At 44.2% G+C, this 27,552-nt stretch overlaps 1 protein-coding gene across 2 annotated transcripts; it reads right to left on the minus strand.

Annotated features, from left to right (window-relative positions):
• On the minus strand, positions 1 to 27,508 carry nudcd1 (NudC domain containing 1). Of its 2 annotated transcripts, XM_083684627.1 has the most exons (11): positions 27,303 to 27,401; positions 26,650 to 26,750; positions 26,148 to 26,302; positions 24,092 to 24,277; positions 22,124 to 22,313; positions 20,399 to 20,590; positions 13,568 to 13,775; positions 9,227 to 9,371; positions 8,405 to 8,530; positions 1,692 to 1,851; positions 1 to 798 (listed from the first exon to the last, which is right to left on the minus strand). In XM_083684627.1, exons 2-11 carry the CDS (start codon positions 26,699 to 26,701, stop codon positions 512 to 514), a joined length of 1,701 nt encoding a protein of 566 aa, XP_083540753.1. In that variant the 5' UTR covers positions 26,702 to 26,750; positions 27,303 to 27,401; the 3' UTR covers positions 1 to 511. The 2 variants fall into 2 exon arrangements, with proteins under 2 accessions (XP_083540753.1, XP_083540752.1); XM_083684626.1 differs by lacking the exon at positions 26,650 to 26,750 and having other exon boundaries at positions 27,303 to 27,508.
• Between the last annotated feature and the right edge of the window lie 44 nt (positions 27,509 to 27,552).

Consider the following 27,552-nt stretch of genomic DNA (forward strand, 5'->3'; position numbering starts at 1 on the left):
AGTTTGGTTTTTATTTCAATATTTGCATTACATTCTGCGTTTATTGGTCAGCGTTCTTGAGAGCATTACTCCCTCACTGTGCAGGTGAACATTTATGTCACAGTATGGTCTCCTACCAGGGGAGGCAGAAATCGGAGGACGGGCTCATTGTAAGCATGAAATGGAATGAGAAATGGTATCAAACACACGTTCCTCATTCCATTCCATGCATTACAATGAGCCCGTCCTCCGATTTCTACCTCCACTGGCCTCCACTGTCCTATACAGTGTTCACACCACTAGGATATCCACAGCATACAATACACTTGGATGACTTGGGAAAAGACAGGTGGAGGTCCAAACATTTGAATGTATAGAACAATACAGACACACACACACACACACACACACACACACAGACACACACACACACACACACACACACGGGTTCAGGTACACTCTTTGTGGAATAGTTGAGCTCTTGGAAGGGTAGTTTGGACAGGATACAATCTAAACGTTCAGAGTCCCAGATCTAATTATTGACCTTCAGAACAAAGAGGTTATTGGAGGTCAGGACGAACAGTCTCTCATTGGTGGCCCTGAAGCCTAGGACAGGGTTGTTGGACTCCAGGCTGGCCACCTGTTGCTTGGCGACTTGGCCCACCTGACGACCCTGTTTCCTGTTAAAGAGGACGGTGTCGACGGGCGATGGCTGCCTGTAGATGAACACCCTCCTCAGACACTCCCCCAGGGCCGAGTAGGAGAAGTTCGGGGCGCAGGTCGCAAACTTCTTGTCACGTTTCGATGCCTGGACGTAGCCTGAGAGAGAGAGAGAGAGAGAGAGAGAGAGAGAGATGGGTTGAAAGGTGGGTTGAGAACACGGAGCTTGTAACAGACATCAACCACACAGGGAAAGCATCCATGTGGTTTAATGATTTCAAACATTTTAATAACAGTATCCGGCAATCACTTGTACTGGGCCTAAACAAGCTTGACGTTAATGCCTATTTCCATGTCCATTTTCAGTAAGCTAAATAGACTGGGGTAATTTCCTGGGAATACCATAAATGAGCCAACTGCACATGAACATTTATTGTATTTCATGCATTTTGTAGGCAAGGGGAATGAGGGAGCAAAACAACAGCTCTTCTATGCCAGGAGAATACTAAATGTCTTCACGCAGTTCCATCAAGAAGGGGGGGGGCTAAGAGAAGAAAGGATGAAGTGCGGCTTCCATACTGTGGGGACGGAGACACTTTGAGCTCCCGTTTGCCAGAGCAAATAGGGCTGAACTGAGCAATATTTAACTGACAATTCAGAATACTGTACAGCATGATTTCTATTGGAAATGGTGATTATTCAACCAGAGTTTTAGTAAATAGCCTTAAAATACTCAAGTGGAGGGGTGTTAGCTACAGTAGACTGTACTGCCAATGGTCCAGTGGAGGGCTGTTAGCTAGACTACCAGTGGAGGTGTGTTAGCTAGACTGTACCAGTGTGTACCAGTGGAGCTGTGTTAGCTAGACTGTACCAGTGTGTACCAGTGGAGCTGTGTTAGCTAGACTGTACCAGTGTGTACCAGTGGAGGTGTGTTAGCTAGACTGTACCAGTGGAGGTGTGTTAGCTAGACTGTACCAGTGGAGCTGTGTTAGCTAGACTGTACCAGTGCGTACCAGTGGAGGGGTGTTAGCTAGACTAGGTTCTGCTCCTACCAAGGGCGTTGAAAGTGGCGATGTGTTCCCACATGTCACTGGGCTGGTCTGGGCGGGGTTGCCACAGCAACGCATCTACATCGTGGCGCAGGCAGAAACTGGGCATCTCTGACGGGTTCACATCAACCGAGAAGAGGTACTGGTGGCTCCCCAAATTCACCTGTGGAGAGAGGGGGAGAGGGAGGGAGAGAGAGAGACAGAGAGAGAGAGAGACACACACACATAGAGAGAAGCATTTGTATATCAGCTATTGAGTAACAGAGTTAGTTCTTGATGTGAAGTTTCACTTCCTACTACTACTTTGATCGGCTCCTTCAATGTATCCGTTAGATCCAAGAGAACATTTGCTTCCGTCTTTTTAAGTTGCAAGTAACATACATACAACACGTACACAACATTCACAATCAATTGTCTATACACCCTGGGGGGACAGGGACACAATGTTCATCAAATAGGGCAGAAAGTATTCTAAGTATTCTAATCAGGAGAGGGAGAGGAACCAACATGTTCCCAGAATGACTCTCCATCTCCATGTTTTCTCCCACACCGTTATTGCCAGTCAGAGAGAGAGAGAGAGAGAGAGAGAGAGAGAGAGAGTGAGAGAGGGGGAGAGAGATTTACATTACTTTGTGTAGCTGGTTTTATCCTAGGGCTCATTAAGCACAACAGAAGTATTGACTGAACACTCTTATTGAATAGTCATTAATAGCCATAAATGTCACATTTTGAGGCACATGTGAACTGAGTCTGACATCCAACGTTGATGTGGTCCCTCTTTGTACAGAGCCTCATGCTATTTCTGCTTCTCTTTTTGGAGACTGAAAATAGAAATGACCGTGGTGACGTCCTCACTTGTACATCCAGCGTTTTCACACCCAGCATCCTCAGTGCCCAGCTTCTGAATCTAGCTGCCAAAGCTTTCTCTGGGCTGACAGCTCTCTCCTCCCTATCTCTATGCTCACTTGACAAGCATTCAACATTCATCATAAACAGGACCCAGTGTGATTGCTAGTCGACAGGCTGGTGACATTTTCACACACTGATGAGCCTCTGAGGACGTCAACCACTCGTCGATTCTGCGACTCATTTGCTCTCCACTTTCATCTGTCCTCTTTCCGTGGTCGCCCCTTGCCTCCTGCCTCCTGTCTGCGCTGTCAGATCACTTATGCTTTTATAGAACAAGTGTAAATAAGACTGACATTGTTGTCAAATATCGTTTTCGGGGCTTGACTTCCATTAAATGATGTGGATTGAAGAGATGACACACAAGAGTAGGCCTCGCTGGAACAGTCTCGCTGAGCACATGAAGCAGAGGTGACTTGGGATCACGCTTCTGTGATGAGGTTGCCTGAGGTCATCTTGGTATAACGGTTTACCTCTGTGGTGTCCATGCCAGGAATTGTTTTGTCTTCTTTTAGTTCTATACTCCCAAACACCCAAACACTGACTTTGAGGTTAAAGTACAGATTCTCAGCTTTAATTCAAAGTTTTCTTTTTTCAGATTGGTTTCACTATTTAGAAACTACAACCCTTTTTATACATAATCCCCCTATTTCAGGGCACCAAAAGTAATGTGTTTCTGGTAAGTCAGGTGTATTCCGTCACATTATTTGTGGTGGCATAAGAGAGATGTCTAGTATTAATGATGTCAATGTCTAGTATTAATTATGTCAATGTCTAGTATTAATTTCAGGCTTCACATGTACCTCTGGAGTCTGCTATTGGTGTCTGTCAACATGAGGGCCAAAGAGACGTCAATGAAAGTCAAGGAAGCCATTATGAGTTTGAAATATCAGAAAAATCTATCAGAAACCCTAACCCTAACCTTAGACTTGACAACAGTTTGGAACATCATTAAAAAAGAAAGAAAGCATTGGTGAGTTCAGCAATCGCAAACGGGCTGGTAGACCAAGGAAGACTTCTACAGTGGATGACCGAAGAATGCTCACGATAATTAAGAAAAAAATGAAATAAAACTGTCCCTCAGATCAGGAACACTCTCCAGGAGGTGGGCATGAATGTGTCAGAGACTACCATCTGCAGAATACGTCACTAGCCGAACTACAGAGGCTTCACTGCATGGTGCAAATCACTAGTTATCCTCAAAAAGGATAGTTTGTCTTTTTTAAGAATAGGTCAGTTTGCTAAAAAAATACCTAAAAAGCATGCAGACATCTGGAAAACGGTTTTGTACAGCTCCTATTAGAACTGGCTAACTTGTCTTAATTGATGATGTTACTGCTGACAGCAGCAGCAGAATGTATTCTGAACTTTACAGAAACATCTTGTCTGCTCGAGTACAAACAAATGCCTCCAAATTGATTGGATGGCGCTTCATCATACAGTACGACAATGAGCCCAAACATACTGCCATAGCCACTAGGGAGTTTTTCAGGACAAAAAAGTTCTTGACTGGCCAAGTCAATCTTCAGATTTAAATCCAATTGAACATGCATTACACTTCCTGATGATAAGATTTTAGGCAAAAATACCTCAAAACAAACAAATGAAGATGACAGCAGTACAGGCCTGGCAGAGCATCAGAGAATATACCCAGTGTCTGGTGGGGTCAATTGGTCGCAGACTTCAGAAAGGTATTGCATGCAAATAATTGTTGACCAAACACTAAACATGAGTACTTTATTTGGACATCCTATGATTTACTCCAATACCTTTGGAGCCCTGAAACATAGTATGTTTAAAAAAGGTTGTACTTTCTAAATGGCGAACCCACTCTGAACCCCCCCCCCCCATTCAGTTAAAGTTAAGAATCCCTACTTACCCATAGTAATTGGTTTGATTTCAAATCCAAACTGTTGGAGTACAGAGCTAAAAGAAGACAAAATGCTTCCAATTTCCAATATACAACACTGTATATTTATCTAAATGAGGTCATTTCACATTATCTGTTATCTATCAAAGGCAGTTTCTCAGAGGCCCTCCTGATTTGTGGACAGGCTAAGGGGTCTGTGGTGGTCACCGTCCTTAATCATGACCTTGACAGCCATATCGTTGCCTGGCGACGGAGAGTGGTCTTTGATTGACAGGGCTGGCCTGGCCTTTCCAGAAGCTGCTCACACACAGAAGACATACCTCCTCACAAGAGAGGCAGCAGGCAGCTGCCTTGGTATCGAGACAGACCAATGGTGTTCTATACACCAAGGGTCCAGTGGCAGAGTGGCAACCTTCCCTAAAGTAAACCATCTGTCTGATAACACAGCAACCTCACACCGCTCCCTATCTGACCCCCCAAAACTTAATCAATACACACACACACACACACACACACACACACACACACACACACACACACACACACACACACACACACACACACAGGTCTGTCGGGCTTGAGTCATCTAAGAGAAAGTTTTCTTTGAGCAGCTTAAAAGGATCTAAAACAAATGCATTGGTGCATTTCAGTGAACAATAGCATCGTGACATGGTGTCTATTCCAAACTAACTACTGTACAATCCAAGTTCCAAGAATCATTTGGAGAATACATTGGTACTGTAGTAGCAGAGATACATACACATATGAGCAATTTCCTCTATATGTATTCAAAGCAGCAACAGCATTGATGCTGTTGATCTTTGATGTTGATGCCTCATACAGCTCTGCCTACAGTATGTGCACTTACTGCATGACGGCTAACTGTCTGACCTGTTCATTACGTCTGATACCACACTCATACTCTGGGAAAATAAGCAGCTTGATAATGAAACACATCTGAAAATAAAAAAGGCCTTGGTGCTTCTGCCTCATTATTTCCAATGATGAGTTCCAAAGTCCTCCATCCCTGTCTGCAGTCTGCCCTGCCACGACTGAAATGAAAGGAAGCAGTATGGAAAGTCGTGGGAGTTTGTTTGATAAAGCTAACAAAGCTTGCTAATGTTGAATTCGAACTACAGTATCTATCGTTTTTTTGGTTTCTTTTTCACTGTGATAAATGTGCAATTTTGTTGTCACTTGGATTATGTTATGTTGAAGAACTACAGTATCTAAAACAAAACTTCAGTTGTAAGCCAAAACTGATAGCGCACATTACAAACCCGTTCCACACACAGTGTGGTTCACAGTGCTACAGTACGTACATTACTCTACATTGTACTGCAGTGGAGGCTAGTGGAGGTAGAAATCGGGAGACGGGCTCATTGTAATGCATAGACTGGAATGAGGAATGCTATATCAAACATATCCATGCATTACAATGAGCCTGTCTTACGATTTCTGCCTCCACCAGCCTCCACTGGTGTACAGCAGTGTTTATCCAGAATCAGAATAAACTAGAGGATTCGGTTGTACAGTACCAAGAAGCTAGGTCCTTTCCTAAATACATACAGTATACGTGCTGACCAGGGGACAGTGGAGGCTGGTGGAGGTAGAAATTGGAGGTCGGGCTCATTGTAATGCATGGAATGGAATAAGGAATGGTATCAAACATTGTAATGCATGGAATAGAACGCATGATACCATTCCTCATTCCATTCCATGCGTTACAATAAGCCAGACCTCGGCGTCCGCCACCACCAGCCTCCCCTGGTGTTGACCGAGGGAACTCTAAATCACGCTGAAACCAATCCTTAGGTACCCGAGAATCGTATATCTCATCAGCTGGAGCACAGCGCCAGGCCAGGATTTCCCAGACAGAAACACAGTCTGAGAGGCATTACGAGAAGCAAACAGAGATGCCCTCTCGCACACAGAGACGCCAGATGTCGGTAATAACTTCCTAAATGCCAGTTCTGTGTCATCTCTTCCCTGTAGCTCAAGCTACTGGTGTTTCTGATGTTGTTGATGCTCACCTTTAGAATGGGGAGCAGATCCACTGTTTATTTCATTACTTGATGAACTTTGCTTTTTCACCTAAGTCAGCTATAAATGCATTTGCTTGTTCTAACCCTTGTTGCAAAGTGAGAGACCGAGAGAGAGCACTGTAAACTCCCCACTACTTCCTAAAATTGGATCGGCACTATTTCACCTTTTCATCAACACAAATTAAAGTGAAGGGACATCGGCGTAACATTAACATACATGCAAACTATATTTGTAGAAGTGATACAGGCTCAAGCGTGGAATGGAATGAGGAATGGTATCAGACATTGAACTAGGAAAGGCTGGTCTCAATGAGCCCGTCCTCCGATTTCTGCCTCCACCAGCCTCCCCTGGTAGATATACACAGCTCTCGTGTCAAAAGGTTCTTTATACAGTGTCTTTAGCCTAGGGATCTGACTCACATCCTCCCTCTACGGGGGACAAACACTCCACCCCCCCCCCCCCCCCTCTGGAGATTAGGCCACCCACAGCAGAAGATTGAAGAGGAGCCTCCGAGATAAGAGCTACTGCAATTTGAGGCCGAGCACTTTCAAAAAGGTCAGGATTATTTGCTGGGATAGAGCGTAGCAATTCAACAAAACGATGGGTAAGATGAGCGGGGGGGGGGGGGGGGGGGGGGGGGAGGAGGGGGGGAATACAGCCCCCTGTCGGGGCTGAAGTAGAAATAAACCCTCGTACAAAGCTTCCGGTCACAACGGTTCGTCTGCACCAATGGTGGAGTAAATGGATGGAGGACATTGTAGGTGCTTTTAGTTACACAGACTGACGGATGCGCTGACTATACAATAGCTGTGCATTATTAGGCAATGTGAGTGTTGTCCTCGTGTTTGGAGGTGTGCAGTGGAGTGAAACGGACCAAAAAACTCAGCGAGAGAAAAAACAGCTTTATGTGACTAATAATTAGGAAGATTTCATTTCAATAAACGTGTGTTATGAAAATGTAAGCAACAACTGTGGTGGTTATCTACTCATATCTGGGAGAAAGGAAATTAAACTAGTATAAATGTACCCTAACAAAAGGGGGAACATTGTCATATCTATTTTGCCCAGGATACAGAAAATTATAATAAAAGCATTGAAATTATTATTTTTTTCCTTTGGGGATTATTATGTACTATGTCCTTTTCATTCTAGTCATTGTGTCTATCATTTCCAACAGCCAAAACCTAAATCAAAAAACTCTGAAATGAAAGACTGGTAGACCAGGGAGTAAATACCGGCAAATCCCTCAACTTTCTTTTCAACAGGTATGACCTCTCTCTGAACCTAATGTGAATGTGTGAATTTTTCACGTAGAGATACACACATTACCCAGCTAAAGCTTTTCATAACAGAGATTGATCCCTCAACAGATTGCCTCTTCTGACAAAAAAAAACTATGGATATTAGAGAGAATGGAGATGAAGAGAGAGATGAAAAGAGCATATATTTGGCAGTGGGTCAACAGGCCTGTTCGAGACACAGTGGTGACAGCTGTGAGAAGCACGACACAAGACAACCGAAAAAAGAAAAAAAAATCAACAGGAGTGTTGAGCCACAGAGGCAGTGCCAAGTTTACTCACACTCCAGAGGGGAAGGCTGGCAGCGCGAGAGGCCGGCTATGGAGGCTTCCTTCTGATTGAGCGTAATGGATCCAGCATCTCCCCGCAAGCAGGAGTTAGCATGAATCAAACAAATAAACGCTGTGTGGTTCGATTCCTTGCTCGTCAAATCAAGGGGGGGGGGGGGGGGGGGTTAGGGTTAGGGTTAGGGAGGGATGCAGCCGATTGTGTCTCACTGATGAAGGGGTGGCTGGGGCCAGTGGAGAAGGAAGGGAGTGGTGGTGGGGGGTGGGGGTGGGGGGGCAGTAAAGAAGGAAATAGGGGGTCTCACTCACCACATGAGAGGGCTTGAGCGAGCCTCCGTCGAAGCGCGTGAGGCTGAAGCCGTCCTCCGGGAAGCCGTCACAGTCCTCCAGCTCCTGAACGTTACACGGAGGCTTGTCCTTGTCCGGGTTGCCGTTCTGAGTAGAGACCAGAGCACAGAGCACACATAGGCACAGCAGAGTGGGTGGAGTGCACTAACAGGACCAAGTAAGACGCTAGACTCTGGATTCATTAATTAGAGGCTGATTTCAACGGAGGTCTTGAGTGCTTTTGAGCCCTAATGAAGAGGGAGATGGGAAGAAGTGGAAGTTGAAAATACAGTTTTAAAGGAGGGAGGTTTGGCGTGGGCTACAGAGAGCTGGACATATTAGCGTCATAAGGACGGGGTGGGAAGGAGAGAGTGGGGAGGGAGAAGAAAGTTTAGGTGAGAAAGAGGGGCCTTAGAGGCTGGAAGTGAGGGCTCCGAGAGGGGGTGGGGGGTGGGGGGGGTGTTTGGGGGGTGAGAGAGTGTAGGAGAGACGGGTTCATTACAACTTCAAGAGGATAGGGGAGATGGAGAGGGACCGGTGGGGTCTGAAAGGCTGAGAAGGAATAAAAGGGGTGAAGTGGAGCAGATATACTGGTGTTGGGGGGGGGTATAGTGAAACAGATATACTGGTATTGGGGGATGGGGGGGGGGGTGAGGGCAGGGAGACTGGGGTTGGGGGGGGGGTTAAAGGGATATTCCTCTCATCACACAATTTCACCTGATTTTCCACTTAGCATGACTGTATCTGATTGGCCCAGACCGTTTTAGGGGTACTGTCTTGTACAACAAGCTGAGTGAGACTCACCATGTCCTCAGCAGTGAGGTGGGTCAGTCTCTGGTGGAGGAGGGCCCTCTGCTCCTCACTCAGCAGGAACTCCCCTCTGCTGTCTCCAGTCACCAGCTCTGGCCACATGGGACCCTCACTCCTCTTCTGTAGGGTGACCTCCAGGCTGGGAGGGAGAGAGAGAGAGAGAGAGGGATAGTGAGCAAGAAAAGAGGGAGAAAGAGAAAAGAGAGAGAGACACACAAAGAGAGACAGAGGGACCGACAGAAGGAGGGAGGGAGAGAGACAGAGAGACACAGAGGGAGGGAGAGGGATAGACGGAAGGAGAGAAAGAAAGAGATAGAGTCAGACAGACAGGGTGGTATGCAGCATTTTTTCTTCTTTTGGCTCTACACTCCAAACACACCCAGCATCTAAACTAAACTTGAGTAAACATGAGTGCTTAATTTGGACATTTGATTAAAGTGATGTTCTACCCTGAAACAGGGGGACAAAGCATAAAAAAGTGTGAAACTAATATGGACACCAATACCTTCAAATAAAAGCTGAGAATCTCGACTTTAACCTCATAGTAATTGTTTGATTTTAAAATTCCAACTTTTGGAGTGTAGAGCCAAAAGAAGAAAAGTGCACAGAATAACCATCAAAAGGCGGTAAAACCGAAGATATCTGTCGTTTTTCATCACTGTGTTAAAAGAAGTACAGCTGAGAGACATGGACAGGATGTTATTTTAACCTCAAAACAAAAAGGTTTACAGAACGGATGAAGGTGTAGAGTCCTGCTCAGCTGTCTCTCTAGAAGCAACACTCAATGATGTAACACATCCAGACAGCATTGTAGAGAGCCTTTGTTTGTACAAACTCATTTATATTTTTTTCTGCCATATATCTGATAATGAGATCCCAAATGAGAGCCATCTGAATGCAAATACAACACATTCACATCACACCTATTAATCATGAATCACATATGCACACACAGATGTACATAAACAGACCCCCGCACGCACACACACACCCAAGCGCACTGACACACACACACACACACACACACACACACACACACACACACACCTAGGTGTGCAGAGAGAGAGACATAGAGACACACAAACACACACCCACTCACACACACACACACACACACTCACTCACTCACTCAGTGGAGATAAGCCGGGACATTAGAGGCTTTTATCGAAATCAAGACGCATCGGAAATGGAAATGTAGTATTAAAACAAGTGACATAACACTGCTAATTGTTGTTGCTAATGAACAGAACAATGGGGGAGGGGGGTTCTCTGAAAGGAACAGGAGGAAGAGAGACGTGAAGAGTAGCAAGAGTGGGAGAAAATCGGTTTATTATAAGAGAGTGAATAAACATGACAAGGTTGTTGAGACCATAGAAATATTTCTATGGTTGAGAGACTGTGAATGAGAAACTAAATCTGGGGTAGAGCAAAATTCTTTCTCAGTCCAAACCAGACATTGCAAAATACAGCAGACTGACAAGTACATTGACTCTAAAGAGCCCGATCTTTGGGAAGTGCAACAACGAGAGTACACAACACAGGCAACCTAATGTAGAGGACATATATGATGATTGCCCTGTCGGTCAGCTCTTCTCCAACCCCACACACAAAGAACCGAGGTCTTCATTGTGGAAGAGGGTCAGGAAAGTGACCTCCACATCCCCCATCATGCTACAGAGCAAGCGGGGGGAGTCTTAGGTGTATATTTCTGTCTGTATCAGAATGTACAATAATATAATAATAATATATAATTAAGCAGCTGTAGAGGTGGTAATGCCCCACCCTCTCTCTCTCTCTCTCTCTCTCTCTCTCTCTCTCTCTCTCTCTCTCTCTCTCTCTCTCTCTCTCTCTCTCTCTCTCTCTCTCTCTCTCTCTCTCTCTCTCTCTCTCTCTCTCTCTCTCTCTCTCTCTCTCTCTCTCTCTCTCTCTCTCTCTCTCTCTCTCTCTCTCTCTCTCTCTCTCTCTTTGCCCAGTCTAATACATACAAAGTCCTGTGTGATAATTATCAACAGATGGACAAAACTATTTTGTATACGAGGAAACGTGTCATACAGTACTCTCCTTATTTCATACAGTACTCGCCTTATTTCATACAGTACTCTCCTTATTTCATACAGTACTCGCCTTATTTCATACAGTACTCTCCTTATTTCCTTGAAGGAGACATTCTTGGTACTAAGGTGAGATAAACACGTTACGTGTAACCAGAGGCGCGTCTGTGCTCACTGGTTGTCTAGAACAAAGACAATCCGGTTGGTATCGTTATGAATGAATAAAACTGCAATATCTGGAGGTAAAGAATGCAAGGGATTCATATGCTGAACTACAAAGTTTGCGATGTGTTACTATGTTTCATTAATAATGAATTCTACTGTTTAAGATGAGTTAAATGATTATTATTGATACTAACCCGAACCCAAACTATTGAAGACTTGTTCAGTGTGGCCTCCATTCTTTTGTGGACACACAGGAACCCACATGACATCGACCACCAATGGGATGGAGTTTGAGACTCTAGGGCGCTTCTATCAATACACAGGCAGAGAAGCCATTCCATGAAAGTAATTCATAGTATTTCATTCATCTATGTACATGGCATTGATGTAATACGAGGAAACGTTTGATTTGTGAATATTGTGTAGGCTGTAGTCTCACCAGTCTGTGTTCTCAATTCTTACAGTTGACATACGCATATATGACATATGCAAGTATTTAAGAATTGGGTGTGCCACTGTTCGTGTCGTTGATTTCCCAGACGGATAAAGCTTAGTGTGGATCCTGATGGCATTCCGGGATAAGCCCATGACACACAGTATAAGATGGGTGAGGCTTAGTGTCGATCCTGTTTGCATTCGGGGATAACTTGGCAAGAACTTTCTCCAGAACACTGCTCATTCACTGTTCGATCAGAAAATCATTGCAGTCATCACTCCCTTTTATTCATTAACTCATTCATTTGTTATTTTGTTATTATGTATTTTCATATTCGTGCAAATAGACTAATACACATTTGCGTGTGTCAAATTCGTTGCTGTGGCTTCATTGTTGCTTTCATGAAGTTCTCCTCATCAAACAGATTAATGACATTGATAAAAACGGTTGATATCTGTGAACTTAATAACAATTCAGAGTGAACTTGAGGACGCTCTGTTATAAATCTAAAACGTCCTGAGTGGTACGTGCCTCCACATATTTACAGATACATTTAAATAATTACAGAATAATTAATTGAGTAATTATATAATATGAACAGTCTGGATTATTGATTAAGGTATAGTCAGAACACTAACAATCACACTATGATAAACTGTTTGTATACAGCAGGGGAGACTGGTGGAGGTAGAAATTGAAAGACTGGCTCATTGTAATGCATTTGATAGCATTCCTCATTCCATTCCATTCCATGCATTACAATGAGCCCGTCCTCCGATTTCTACCTTCCCCAGCCTCCACTGGTATACAGTGATGCCCTGATGTGTCCATCTGAGCCCATTCACTACGAGAGGTTCTGTAATTTAACTCTTGAATCTAGACTAAGAACACCCGCTCTGTGTCTCTGTGCATCTCTATGGCTTCATTCACACTAAAGAGCTAAACTGAACCGAGCTGAGTGGAGCTGTACTGGGCTGGCCTGGTTACACATCCACCATCATTACTGAAACAGTGCTGAGAAGGACAATGTGAAAAGAAAATATACAAGCCTGCACAGTCTTGTTTTCTTCCCTTTCTCTAGAAGTGCCTTTGGCCCTTTTGCTTAACTGTGATGTATAGCTGATTCACTTACTTTCGACTAATGTGTTTCTTGGAAGTCCCTCTGGACATGATCGTCCGCTAAATGACTAAAATGTAAATGCTATGTAAATGTAATGTGAATCTAATGTAAATGGGATGTTAATGTTGATAAATTGCCACTTAAGGAGAGTTCAGCACGTATATCGTATATGGGTCCCTCTTGAGGGAGGGCATAGGTATACATTGAGTGAATCTAATGTAAATGGGATGTTAATGTTGATAAATTGCCACTTAAGGAGAGTTCAGCACGTATATCGTATATGGGTCCCTCTTGAGGGAGGGCATAGGTATACATTGAGAATCAGCCTAATGAGCTGCAGGATGCAGAGGGCTCCTTGTATGTAATGCTCATATAACACGATTGAAAAGGCCAAACAACTCCATATAAGGAGTGACATAAAATTCTATCTCCACAATGTAAATGTAACGTAAATGTGATGTAAATGTTCGGGTCGGCCCTGTAGTGTGAAAAGCCCCTTAGTCTGTGTGTCTCTGACTGTTTATCTCCGCATCTCCCCTCAGGGCATGCCGCTAACCTCTAACCTTTTGTCGTCTTTGATGATCCAGGCGCTGGCCTCGGGGTCCACTGGGGCGTGTAGCTGCCCCTCCAGCAGGGGGGCGAAGCCCTGGACCCCCACGCTCATAGTGTCCATGGTGAGCTTGAAGCACACGTTGTCTTTGGTGATGCCCTCTGGCATACGCACAGACACGGTGATATCCTCCTCTGACTGCTGCCAGAAGTAAATGGGATCTGAAATAGTACATGTTTTAATTGAACCTTTATTTATGCAGGTTAGTCTCATTGAGATAGAATCTATATTTCAGGAGAGATCTGGTCCAAGACAGGAAGGTTGGGGGGGGGGGGGGGGGGGGTACAATATTACAATATATGCCAATATGGTAATAACAATCCAATTTCCAATCCAATTTGATACATGTTTATAGATTTCTATCTGTTAAAATCATCCATAAAACATGTAGCACCAAGCATGGACTATATAGAATTACCATGACAGGGTTCATGGGACAGAAATGAGAATGCTATAACTACTGTATGTCATATTGTCATATTGCATTTTGTGGGGGTTTTCAGGGGTGGTGAACTATTCTCCTGTGTCCTCTGAGATTCCTTCCCCTTTCACTCACTAATGGCCAATCTCACAGTAAGTACCAATCACAAGAGACACACAACACATTACTCTGACATTTGTTAAAGGGGTAATCTTCAGAACCTGGCCAGGGGGTGATGAATTAAAGCTAAGGAACAGATTAATCTGGGCACATTGCCTTGTGTATTTCCTCTATTTAAATATAATTAAGCAGCTGTAGAGGTGGTAATGCCCCACCCTCTCTATCTCTCTCTCTCTCTCTTCCCTTCTCTCTCTCCACCTCTCTCTCTCTCTCACTCACTTGGCAAACTGACACTGGCAGGTCCATAATCATCTGGCTGGCAGAATCATAGCTAATTAAAAAGTAAGGATACTGTCACAATGTATCAGATATGTTCTGCTAAAACTCTGCTACAGAGTATATTGACAATGTACTTTGACCTTAATGGAGAGCGGATAGAAATAACTGACATGTGTCATCACAATCAATATACATGTTCCCTTCTGCAACCTATGACCCCCCTAACCCTAACCCAGTAAAGTCCCCTCTGAATACAACTATGTGGTTTATCATCATTGTCTACAGGGCCCAGTATTTCCAAACTTACAAAAAACAAAAAACACTTACAAAACAATATACCATATAGATCTGATCCTGGATAGCAAAAAAGAATCCAGATCATTCTAAACTAGATTTAAAGCTTTGAAATACTGGGCCCAGGATCCTTTATGATGCTATACTGGTGGTTTGCATTGAGGAGAAATACAGTTGCATGTTTTAATACAGTTTGGTGTGTAATGTATAGCCTACAACATGAAACATGTTTCCTTTTAAAACATCACCAACAGAGGCACACACACACACGCACACACACACACACATACAAAAGAAGAAGACCTGTATAGACGCGTCAAACTTGCCCTGCTGAGTGACAGAATCAACTTCCTGCCTGATCCCCACAAAACGGGATGCCAACATTTGACCCTCCATTACATCATGCCACTGCTCTTTCCTTAGACAGGAAATGACCAGTGCGGACACAGATGGTCAACTTGGTAAAGCTCACAGGGTCACTGGCTCACTCAGCTCTCACCTGTTCACCTGCTCTCTCTCTCCATCCAACGGTATCAGATTTTCAGTTTTCAACAGCCTCTAATTTTATGTTGTCCTCTTTCCGATTATCCGTCCGAGGCTCTGAGCCCCTCAAAACTAGACCCCTGGCTGAGTCTACTCTGCCCTATATCCTGGTCCCCCACGCCCCCACCACACTATACCACATTCCACATTAGTTCTGTTCAGCACCTGATCAGCCAAAGGAGGATGGGTGACCCTTGTAGTCTGGTTCCTCTCAAGGTTTCTTCCTCCCAGGGAGTTTTTCCTTGCCACTGTGCCCTGTGTGTGCCATGTTTTTCTCCCCTCTAGGGAGTGTTTTGCTTGGCTTGCTTTTTGGGGGTCTATAGTTCGGTGTTAGTTCATATTGTTTGTATTGTATTTATTGTTTATAATGTTCAGTATTGTTCTTGTTGTGAAGCACTTTGCAACATTTGTCTATGTAAAAAGTGCTATACAATACATTAGATTGAAGCTCACAGGGTCACTGGCTCACTCAGCTCTAACCATTCATCTGCTCTCTCTCTCTCACACCTGTTCATCTCCTCTCTCTCTCTCTCCTCCACCTGCTCTCCCTCCAACCTGTTCACCTACTTCATCTGAATCAATTCAATCCACTGCCAGAGAGGGACTCAACATAATACATGGAAAGGAGCCAAATGCTACTGTGTCTCAACATGAGACAGGGAGCAACATCGGAGGCAAGACAGATGGGGAGATATAAAGGAGTCCATGGATGGCTTGAGTCATACACACCCACAGCCCTCTAATTTCTCTGGCCAAACCTTAGTACTGGAATTGGACCAATTTTCACATCACGACTACAGAGACAGACTTGGCGAGATCTGAAGCAGACACAACTTCATTATCTGCTTTTGTTGTTGATCTAATGAGTCGGAGTCTGGGTCTCGCAGGGCTCAAGAAGATAATGAGGAGGAGAGGGGTGAACTTCTCCCACTCTCGCTCTTTCTCTCTCTCCAAAAAAAAAAAAAATACTACTTTGCACTACCTTGTGAAGAATACAAGATCGTTTCTAAGTGTCTTTCTAACATACTAAGGGATTATTTGGATTTATCAGTGCTTAAGGATCAATCATACTGTAATCCTGATCATTCCATCATGGATAAGACTGTTTCTGATGTGTTTGATGTGTTTTTTTTGTCCTGGGTAGGTTTACTGTATGCTGGGGCCGCTGGCATGGTTAAGGTGGTTGGTGGTCTGAGGTGCCCGATCCATGTTTAGAGGAGAATCAGGCAAGGCTGCCCCATCTCCAGCCAGCTGTAGTGTCTTGCTAGTGAGCCCCTACTCACAATCACTCACAAGGGAAGCTCACAGAGCTCTCCATATGGGGTAATGTATATCACTGTTTTTGTTCGAGGGAGAAAAGATGTCCAGGCTCTGTCAAGGGCTTTAGAAAATATGAGAAAGCTTCTTCAGCCAGAGTCAACTGGCAAAAGAGTAAAACCGGGGGGCTTGCAATGGGGGAGGGAGTGCCTGAAGTTTCTGGGAGTATTTTTAGGTTCAGAGAATTATCTGAGGAAAAGCTGGGAGGGTGTAGTGGAGAAAGGTGTACACCAGGTTGTCTCGATGGAAATGGTTGTTACCTCGGCTGCCCTACAGGGGAAAGCGTTCTGGTAGTCAACAACATGGCCACCTCTATCCTGTGGCACAGACTGATTGCGCTACAACCATCTGGATTGTCTGATAGGAGAGGTTGAACGGATGCTCTGGAACTTGTTCTGGTCTGGCCAGCACTGGATTCGAGCTGCAGCTCTTCTCTTGCCAGTGCTGGAGGGGATACAGGACTTGGGTGGACATTGGCTGGCGGGTGATGGCATTCTGTCTACAAGCGTCCCAAAGACTGTTACACCATAGTAGCCTCACTCCGTTCTATCAGTCTGTACTGCAATCAGTCTGTGTCCTGAAAGCCTGAACTGCCACCAGGGATGGGGTTGTTTGAGGAGCCTCTGTACCACAACCTCTTCATACAGACAAGAACTCCATCCTCCATCAGTCCGTGTTTGAGCCTGTTGGCTGCAGGGTGTGTGAAGCTGGGCAACCTTATGCAATTCACAAGCAGATCAGTGGTAGAACTTGGATAGAGGGCTGGGATTAGGTCCTCTGGTCGGTCTGCTGAACCAGGTGGTACTGTAGCAGAGGTCCTGGGTTCCGTGCTAGCTTCCTATCGAGCCTTTGTGAATAACAATGACCGACCAATGGACTGATGGCTCTGAGAATGTTTTGCCCGCACTGCAGATCATTGCTGCTGGAGGTGGAGGGGTTGTTGGGGAGTGGCAGGAGGTGGAGGGGCTGTTGGGGAGTGGCAGGAGGTGGAGGGGTTGTTGGGGAGTGGCAGGAGGTGGAGGGGTTGTTGGGGAGTGGCAGGAGGTGGAGGGGCTGTTGGGGAGTGGTAGGAGGTGGAGGGGTTGTTGGGGAGTGGCAGGAGGTGGAGGGGCTGGTGGGGAGTGGCAGGAGGTGGAGGGGCTGTTGGGGAGTGGCAGGAGGTGGAGGGGTTGTTGGGGAGTGGCAGGAGGTGGAGGGGCTGGGGAGTGGCAGGAGGTGGAGGGGCTGTTGGGGAGTGGTAGGAGGTGGAGGGGTTGTTGGGGAGTGGCAGGAGGTGGAGGGGCTGGTGGGGAGTGGCAGGAGGTGGAGGGGCTGGTGGGGAGTGGCAGGAGGTGGAGGGGCTGGTGGGGAGTGGTAGGAGGTGGAGGGGTTGTTGTGGAGTGGTAGGAGGTGGAGGGGCTGTTGCTCTCCTTTGCTACTCCAGAGCTGAGGGAGTTTAAGGTGGCTGGGAAAACTGCGCTGGACATCTTGTGTGAAGGTGTTAAGTGTACCTTCACTCACAGGGGTGAAGGTGGGCTGAGTTGCTAAGTTACAGACACTTCCCCTAAAGGCTGCTGGCAGTCATTGTATAAGCGTCCCATCGACAAACGGCCAGCGGACCTCCTATGGAGGATTTTTTGGGCCGTTTGCAACTAACAGGCATCTGGTACACTGGATCCAAGTGTTGGGGAGGGTTGTCCTTTTTGCTCTGATTTTGAAACATTCATTCATCTCTTTGTTCAGTGTCCACATTTAGTTATTTTGTTTGATTTGTTGTCCAGTTGGTTTTTGTGTTTTTCTTTCGGACTGTTCATTTTGGGGCCAAAGTACTCCGTCAGAAGGAAGAGTGAAGTGGTGCTGGTTAATGTTCTGTCTGAGGAATAGTATCTTGTATAGTATCTGAAGAATTGTATGTTGGGGCAGGGGTCTGTGGACCTGGTGGGTATGTTTGTGGAGTTGATGGTTGCCTGAGGGTGGAGCATGCCTATTATAACCTGGTAGGGAATGTACCCATCTTTATGAGTACCTGGGGCCTGCGAAATGTTGTATGTGCTCTTGATGATTCTTTCCTCACAGGGATGATGACGATGATGATGACGATGATGATGACGATGATGTCCTGAGTGGTTAGGTGTCTATGGAATATATTATTATGTATTGACCGATTAAATGGGATCTTAGAATAAAAAATCTCTCTCTCTCTCTCTCTCTCTCTCTCTCTCAACAGTCTCTGTGTGTCTGATAGCATCAGGTCACCTCTATCTCCCAGAAGCTTTTCACAAGGCTGACCCAGGAGGAACTATAACAGCCTAATGAATTTCCTCTCTGTCTGGTTACTCATCCCCATGCTGCTCTTTCAAGCACTAGCCCTTTTAACAAATAAAACAGCCTCTCCCTCTCTCTCTCCCTTCCTCTCTCCATCTCTCTCTCTGTATATGACAAGAATACTGATAAAAGGCTGTAGTTCAAAGCTGCCATTAGTGCGCTTTTTGCATGTCAAGGAAAGGACACCTCATTTTGGATGAATATTAGACTCTCCGAAACTCAGAACACATGCCTGATCCTTTTAGGCGACTTTCGCTTCTCTCATTAAAAGAGTCCTCCGTACTCTGCATGGGCAGCATACGGTTCTGTTTTTATGCATCTGAGAGCAATGCAAGTGGTTTAATCAACACACACATACACACACACACACACACACACACACACACACACACACACACACATACACGTAAATGTCTGTGTAGTCATTTGCCTGTGGATCCTGCTTTCCTCCTGATTAACTGCGCCTCTCTCTGTATGCGTTTGATAGCTAGGGACCGAATCGGGTTCTTGAGTCATGATTCCAAACGACAAAGGGCATTCTCATCACGACACACCCGACACAGGTCAATGCCTTTAGAATGCGGAGATCAATCAACTTTGTGATTATTTGTTTCAACAATGTTATTTCCCTGGTAACTGATGCAGAAAATGTGTGCATGTATTTTGCTAAAACAAAGTAATATCAATCTGAAGCTGCAAAAACATGGCAACCAAATAACCATAACATTCGTTTTTGGAAAGAGACTAAATTTGTTTATATTGCTTTCAATACATTCCAACAATAACTAGAGATTAAACGTTCTTCATTCTCACTGAATCCAAATGTAATTCAATTGTATTTTGGAATCCTGTATCTTACACATCAAGACACTGAGATGTCAGATCAGAAGAACCTAATGACAGAGGTGGCACCACTGCTACCCTCTAAAAAGGATCCAACTAAAATCAATGCAATGAGAGGAAATGTTCACACAGATGACCAGGTCTGTCTGACACAGGCTCTATTTGAGGTATTCTGCTTGTATGACTGGTTGTTTCTATGGCTACAACCAACCACTTTGTGTATTCAACCAGGACCTCAGGAGAGGAGAGAGGAGGGAGGAGGGAGGAGAGAGGATGGAGGAGAGTGGAGGGAGAGATGAGAGAGAAGGAGAGGGGTTGAATGCTCCTTGAAACAACTTCAAGTTCTATCTGAGATAGAATGAGATATTGTTGATATCATTACAGCCGTCTATCATGAAGATGACATTTAGGTGGTTTGATTACTTCATTTTCTTTCATCATACGGTCATGATAGTCTGGAGCATCCGTGTCCAATGTAGGTAAAATAAATTAAGATTTTTATTAATTGTTATCAAAGCATGTTGGAGCCGTACTCGATATTCTACCAAACTCTCTACAGTGAATATGTGACATGAGATAGCCCTGTCAGTCTAGTCTTGCATGATATTTCTTCTTCTCCTATGTTCTTTTTGAAGGAGCATTTGACCTGCAGCATTGACCTACCAGCGGAGGTCTCCACGTCCATGGCCTCTGGGGCGGGCTGCTCCACCGGTTGGCCGTCCACGTGTGTGAAGACAAAGGGTTTCTCGGAGGCCACCATCAGACCCTTCCCCTGGGGTTCCAACGCTGCGTAATGAGGTACGGACTTACCCCTCAGGACCCTCCTCTTTGTCACAACGTACTTCTTCTCCTGTCCTGAATACGGCAAAACCCAGGACACAAACACACACGTTCAAGTAAATTAGACTCATTGAATAGCGACTAATCTCACATGGCCATTTTCTCCTATGTTGTTCAATAATGGTTTTACATTTTACATTATCAGAGTATGAAAAAACTGAGTGTGGTCAATGGTGAGAATATGAAAAATAACATTCTCCAAAATTCTTGAATAAACCTTTCAAGTACAGTACAAACATTGTTGCACTGTTAATAAACACTACAAAAAACATTTATGCATAAATAGTATTCAACCATGAGAAATTATTCTGCCTCTAAGTCCCAGTACAACAGAATGGGTGGAACACAAAAGTTGGCTTGGCGTTAAAAATGGTGATGAAAAACCAAATATGGGCTAATTAGCACAAACGGTGTAGGCTCACACTAACTCTGGGACACTGCGCCAACACCAGAGGTGCAATCTGCAAACACGGACAGGCAGCCTATCACACGTCTGGAACCACACTACAAATGTCATGGCACCAGGGACTCGCCAAAGTCTAATTTTCTCATTCTACTCCATTGTTATTCTCTCCTATTATGCATCAGTCTAGATAACTGAGCGCGCACAGACACACAGACACACACAGCCACGCACACACAAAGACACACACACAAAGACACACACACACACACACACACACACACACACACACACACACACAGACACACACACACACACACACAGACACACACACACACACACACACACACACAAAGACACACACACACACACAGACACAGACACACACACAGATGGACACATACAGACACAGACACACACATGCTCCCTCCTAGTATTAATCAGTCTAGGTAGCTGGCACAGGGGGAAAATGCCCAGAATTTTAATGAAAATTCTCCTTGGAAACGTTTGTTTCAGAGGGTCACACATCTTTGGCATCATAAACAAGAGCAGATTAACAGTAATTGATAACCGTTTAGCTTCCCAAAAATGTGCTCATCAAATGTGATTTCTGTTATGTCTACGATGTGATGATAGCAATCATGCACAGAAGATGAAGAAAAATTGATACAAATGTTGCGAACATCCTAATTAAAACCCTGTTTAATTAACTCACTTCAACTCTATTCTGCAGTGACAATAGAGACATTACTAAAATACTAATATTAATAAGACATCATACAGGCATAATGTTTCTAAATTACTTAAGTCTTTGGAACGTAGTCAGGTGGTTTTATTCTAAATCACCCTCATTGGCAATGAAAGAAGGTTGTTCACACAAACAGGTGGATGAGATCTGCTTGAATGGTGATGGTACAGGAGCTTTGGCGTCTACTGTTTCTAAGCTATACCTGCACCCACAGAACATGTGGAAGAGTGTGTTCCATCCTGAAGCCTTATGAGCAGTCAGCACTGTACAGCAGGGGAGGCTTACAGTTCATTTTTTTGTATATGGTCCCAGCGGGAATCAAACCATCAACCTTAGCATCGCTACTGCCATGCTCTACCCACTGAGCCACAGAGCTCCTAGTCAGTCCACCACTCACCCTGTTCTGCAGTGTTGGCGACTGTGATCCATTCCAGAGACACGGTGTAGCCACTTCCCTTGTCATCCGAGTCCGATGAGTCTTTCTGGATGCGGAGCAGCAGAACGTCCATGAAGTGGAGCCCTGCCTGGACGTGGGAGATGCTGTGGAGGATGGTGAAGGGATCCCCCATCTCCTCACTGAACAGAGGCTGAGACGACGAGAGCAAGAATATACAGTGCATTCGGAAAGTATTCAGATCCCTTCACTTTTTCCACATTTTGTTAATTTAAAATGGATTCAATTCATTTGTTTCCTCATCAATCTATACACAATACCCCATAATGACAAAGCCAAAACCGTTTTTTAGAAATGTTTGCTAATTTATGAAAAATAAAAAACTGAAATATCACATTTACATAAATATTCAGACCCTTTGCTATGACACTCGAAATTGAGCCCAGGTGCATCCTGTTTCCATTGATCATCCTTGAGATGTTTCTACGACTTGATTGGAGTCCACCTGTGGTAAATTCAATTGGTTGGACATGATTTGGAACGGCACACACCTGTCTATATAAGGTCCCAAAGTTGACAGTGCATATCAGAGCAAAAACCAGGCCATGAGGTCAAAGGAATTGTCCGTAGACCCTCGAGACAGGATTGTGTTGAGGCACAGATCTGGGGAAGGGTTATATTAAAAAAAAAAAAAAAAAAAAAAAAAAAGGTCCCCAAGAACACAGTAGCTTCCATCATTCTTAAATGGAAGGAGTTTAGAACCACCAAGAAGGGAGAAGGGCCATCATCAGGGAGGTGACCAAGAACCCAATGGTCACTCTGACAGAGCTCCAGAGTTCCTCTGTTAAGATGGGAGAACCTTCCAGAAGGACAACCATCTCTGCAGCACTCCACCAATCAGGCATTTATGGTAGAGTGGCCAGACGGAAGCCACTCCTCAGTAAAAAACACATGACAGCCCGCTTGGAGTTTGCCAAAAGGCACCTAAAGGACTCTCAGACCATGAGAAACAAGGTTGAACTCTTTGGCCTGAATGCCAAGCGTCACGTCGGGAGGAAACCAGGTACCGCTCATCACCTGGCCAACACCATCCCTATGGTGAAGCATGGTGGTGGCAGCATCATGCGGTGGGGATGTTTTTCAGCGGCAGGGACTGGGAGACTAGTCAGGATCGAGGGAAAGATGAACGGAGCAAAGTACAGAGAGATCCCTGATGAAAACCTGCTCCAGAAAGCTCAGGACCTCAGACTGGGGTGAAGGTTCACCTTCCAACAGGACAACGACCCGAAGCACACAGCCAAGACAATGCAGGAGTGGCTTTGAGACAAGTCTCTGAATGTCCTTGAGTGGCCCAGCCAGAGCCCGGACTTGAAACCGATCTCCGGAGAGATACCGGAGAGATACTTTCCGAATGCAAAACATGCTGTATCAAATACAGTGTAAAGTTCTAGTGAATCATTAGCCAAATGTGAGGCTGAAAGTGGGTGGACTGTGAAGTTTGGGCTTATGAAGATTTAGTCTACAGTAGGTTACTAATTATTTGGACTGAATCCAGATCACTCATCTAATAATATGAAATACAAAGAGAAACATAATGCCAGCTTGGCTCTGATCCCACTTGAACCTCGCTAAATTGGAATGTTTGAGGATATAAACTCATTCCGTATTCTACACTTGAACTTTAGGCTTAACATTAAGTCGCTCATCTACAAACAAAACCAGATCTTAAAAGAGTCTGTAAATAACAGGGTCTTAGGAGATAAAATGCTCCTGGGTTCCTTTACTTACACAGAGGTACTCACTTTGACAAACACATTTCTAACAAATTGCATTATTTCATCTTTGTTCTAATACCTAGAACCTAGCAAATGGCCCGCTGTATGATGTTAGATACGAAATTCAAAACAAATAATGAAGTTAGTGTGGAGCTAAACACAGGGCGAGTCAGAGGATGTTGTCCTGTCTTCTTACCTCCCACTTGCTTTGGGAACTCTCTCCTCTCTTGCAGGTGCGGAGAAGGTAGAGTCTGCCGGTGCCGTCCGAGAGGGCAGCCCAGGTGGCCGAGGTGAGGCTGAGAGAGGCACAGAGACGCACCTCACACTCGCTGGGGTCAGGGATCATGTGGTACACCTCTCTGGGCTTCCCAAACGCTGTGTCCTGTGATTACAATAAACAATTCATTTACAACACAGAGTTAATATGACAATGGATTTACTATACAGAGAACTGTCAGTCTATAAGGTAGTGGGCAATATGGGGGAAAACTGGGAACGGCAGCTTGTTCCAATCCTTGTCGAGGACAAAGCTAAGGATCCAGTATTGAGCAGGCCACTCTAATCCCACAAGGCCATTCAGGTGCAGATGACTGAAGTGCACACACAGTCAAATAGGCCGATGCCATATGCATACTGTACTCATTACCACCGTCATGGGGGCTCAAGGTAGACCCTCTAATCAATAAAGCTGAGTGATGCAGAGTTGGACTTTGATTGGACCACCAATGGGGGAGAAACAAACTTCTCAAGACCCCCTTGAGAACGGTGTAATTGAACTCAACACCAGAGATGTTCTCCCACAGCCTAATTAGAATAGATGGAGAAGATACAGATGAGCATCAATTACAGGTAAGGCAGACAGGCAGGCAGCACAAAGTAACAGAGATTCAAAAGGACTGGGCAGAGACTGCCCTTTTGTTGCCATGGTGCTTGATGCGGCATATTATGGCAGCACATATAATACACCTTTCAGATCATTTTCTCTGCCAACCTCTTAATGCTTCTGTTCAGGGTGTAAAACGGTCGTGGTACAATACACCTCCACCGCCCTTCACATGTACACAAAAGCCTTCCCAATATAATTATCATGTGATCATTGTAATTATAATGTGAACAACACATTTCCATAAAGACTCATTGAATGAAATCAAAGACAAGAATTCTACTGGAGAGGATTATGGTTTGATCACTATCATTTGCCTTTTAGACAGAGAGGGGTGATACCAAGAATAAGCCCTCAACTTCCAAGAATCATCCCCTCATCATGGTCATTGCTGAACATTGCATGCAGAGAAAAGTTCTCTGACAGCTAAACTAATGTGAAATAATAAGCCTTCTCTGTTGGGGGTCATGGATTCACAGCACTACCCCATCTTCTTCTGTAAAGATGTTTTATGTTGTACTGTATCAGTTGCAAATCTCCATCTCTCTTTGAGAGAAGAGGCCATGCAGACATTTATGTGTTAGTTGTCACTGAAACAATAACTGAATTTCATGGGCACATAATTGGGTAAGTAATTATGTGCTAAAATGGTAATTACTCAATAATAGCCAAATCAAAAAACAAATTACAATTAACAGGTATTCAGTAAGTAATCGCGTGCTAAAATGGTAATTACTCAATAATAGCCAAACCTAAAAGCATTGTTCATTATAATAGCCTAACTGCTTGTTTGTCTCATTAAAACAAGCACCACTGGGCACCAGTTGGTACTGACAAAACCCAAGTATGTTTAGTGCGTTGAAGTACAGTAAGTACCACAAGCACTGCCGACTTCACTCTACCAATAACTTGAAAGCTGAGCATTATGGAACCATTGATTTCAACCGTGAAGGTACAACCCAAGATTATAGAGTTAAGAATTATAGAATGCTTATTAAGAATTATGGAATCCTCCTATCTCTTTGGTACAGCAAAGCAGGTGTTTGATGAGGTGTTAGAACCATAGAGATAGAATGGTTCTATCTCTGTGGTTAGAACACCCTCTGTTGGTGTTATCTGAAATTAACATTTCAAGTGTGTAGTAGTTTTTGTTAGTTTGTGAGCTGGGCGGTGGCGAGTGGAATTGGGGTAGGAGGGAGGGAGGGAGGGAGGGAGGGTAGGTGATAGGGATGGGGAATTTGGTTGGAAAGCGTAATTTATAAATGTATTTGTAAAGCATCCTGTCGTGTCTGTCATTAAATAACAATAACAAGTATTGGAAGATTTATGGAAGATCCACAATATTGAGAGATTATTGAGGGGCTCTTACCAGGGTGACAGTCAGATTCAACACACGTCCTTTGCAGTCCACAAAGTAAACGCTTTCCTCATACCAGGGATCCACGTGTAGATAGTTGTACATGCCAAATGCACGCACATGGTCCAATGTGTACTGACTGTCCTTCAGTTTAACCTCCGCCACAGCTGAAAGAGAGGGAGTAGATGCAAGAACGTGATAAGGTGCAAACATATGGGTATGTTCAACCATCTGCAATCACAATTATACCTTGTACCTGAATCTCAGTCTATTTCATTCTAGTGGTGACCGGGTTGATTCTGTCTTTTGTGAACATCCTTTTTGATAAGATCAAAGCAACAGTCATACTGGCAATGACAAGTATACGGGCTAATGTTTTTTTATGCATTGTGTGTACAATCATTCTGTGTAATTCAATACACTGCAAGGGTCACACGTCACATTACAGTGCTCGTATTAGTGTTTAGGTGTAACATGTATTATAATTGTATTGTGTTACACTGTGCTCACATACCAGGGAAGGCTGGTGGAGGTAGAAATTGGAGGACGGGCTCATTGTTATGCATGGATAGAACGAGGAATGGTATCAAACACAGCCTCCCATTTCATTCCAGCCTGCCCTGTCACATATTTACGGTTATATTAGGGGATAAGGCATGGGTCAGATCTAAGGTAATTCCTATAATAGAAATTATTAATTACAAGTCCACAACAATAGTAATCATTCAGGAATACTATATGTGACTAGGATTATAATCTTATTTACATTTGGATGTTGTGTGTACAATATAATCCTCGTCACATGGAGCTACAGCAATACAGGTTAGTTTTGCTGGTACACCACACAGCATCACAAACTGATACAGCCTGACCTATGCCTCTGATGTACGCACAACCAGAGCAGGGGAAATTATACTATTAAAAAAACAAGGTACTAAGTAGTTGTGACTGAATCAGAAAATGAAAATGAATCAGAAAAAAATAACTGAAATGAAAAAACAAGACGAACATGCCCAGATTTGTGTCACGTTACGATGTGTCACTACAGTCACGAGTAATACAGTACATTTGCAGTTCCAATAATGGGAAATATTTGACAATAGCTACTGAATCAATTTTGCGAATAAGAAGATAGGAGGTACAACGCGACGTGGCGTGGAGTCTCACCAGCATCTAGCTCTATGTTGTAAGTTGGTATAGCGTCCAGAGACAGTCTGTAACTCTCAAAGTTGGGATCCAAAAGCTGTCTGTTGACCTTCAATGAATAATTTGATGCAGCCATGTTTTAGAATAATTAATAATTCGTCTACAATGCAATAAGCAGACAAATGGAGAAATTATGGAGCTCAATTCTACACATCAACTTCATGTGCTTCCTGTATCACTCGGAATAATTTAGTAACGGACCTGCTCGTTT

The sequence above is a fragment of the Argentina silus genome (genome assembly GCF_951799395.1).
Source record: "Argentina silus genome assembly, chromosome: 14".
Classification (NCBI taxonomy): Eukaryota; Metazoa; Chordata; class Actinopteri; order Argentiniformes; family Argentinidae; genus Argentina; species Argentina silus.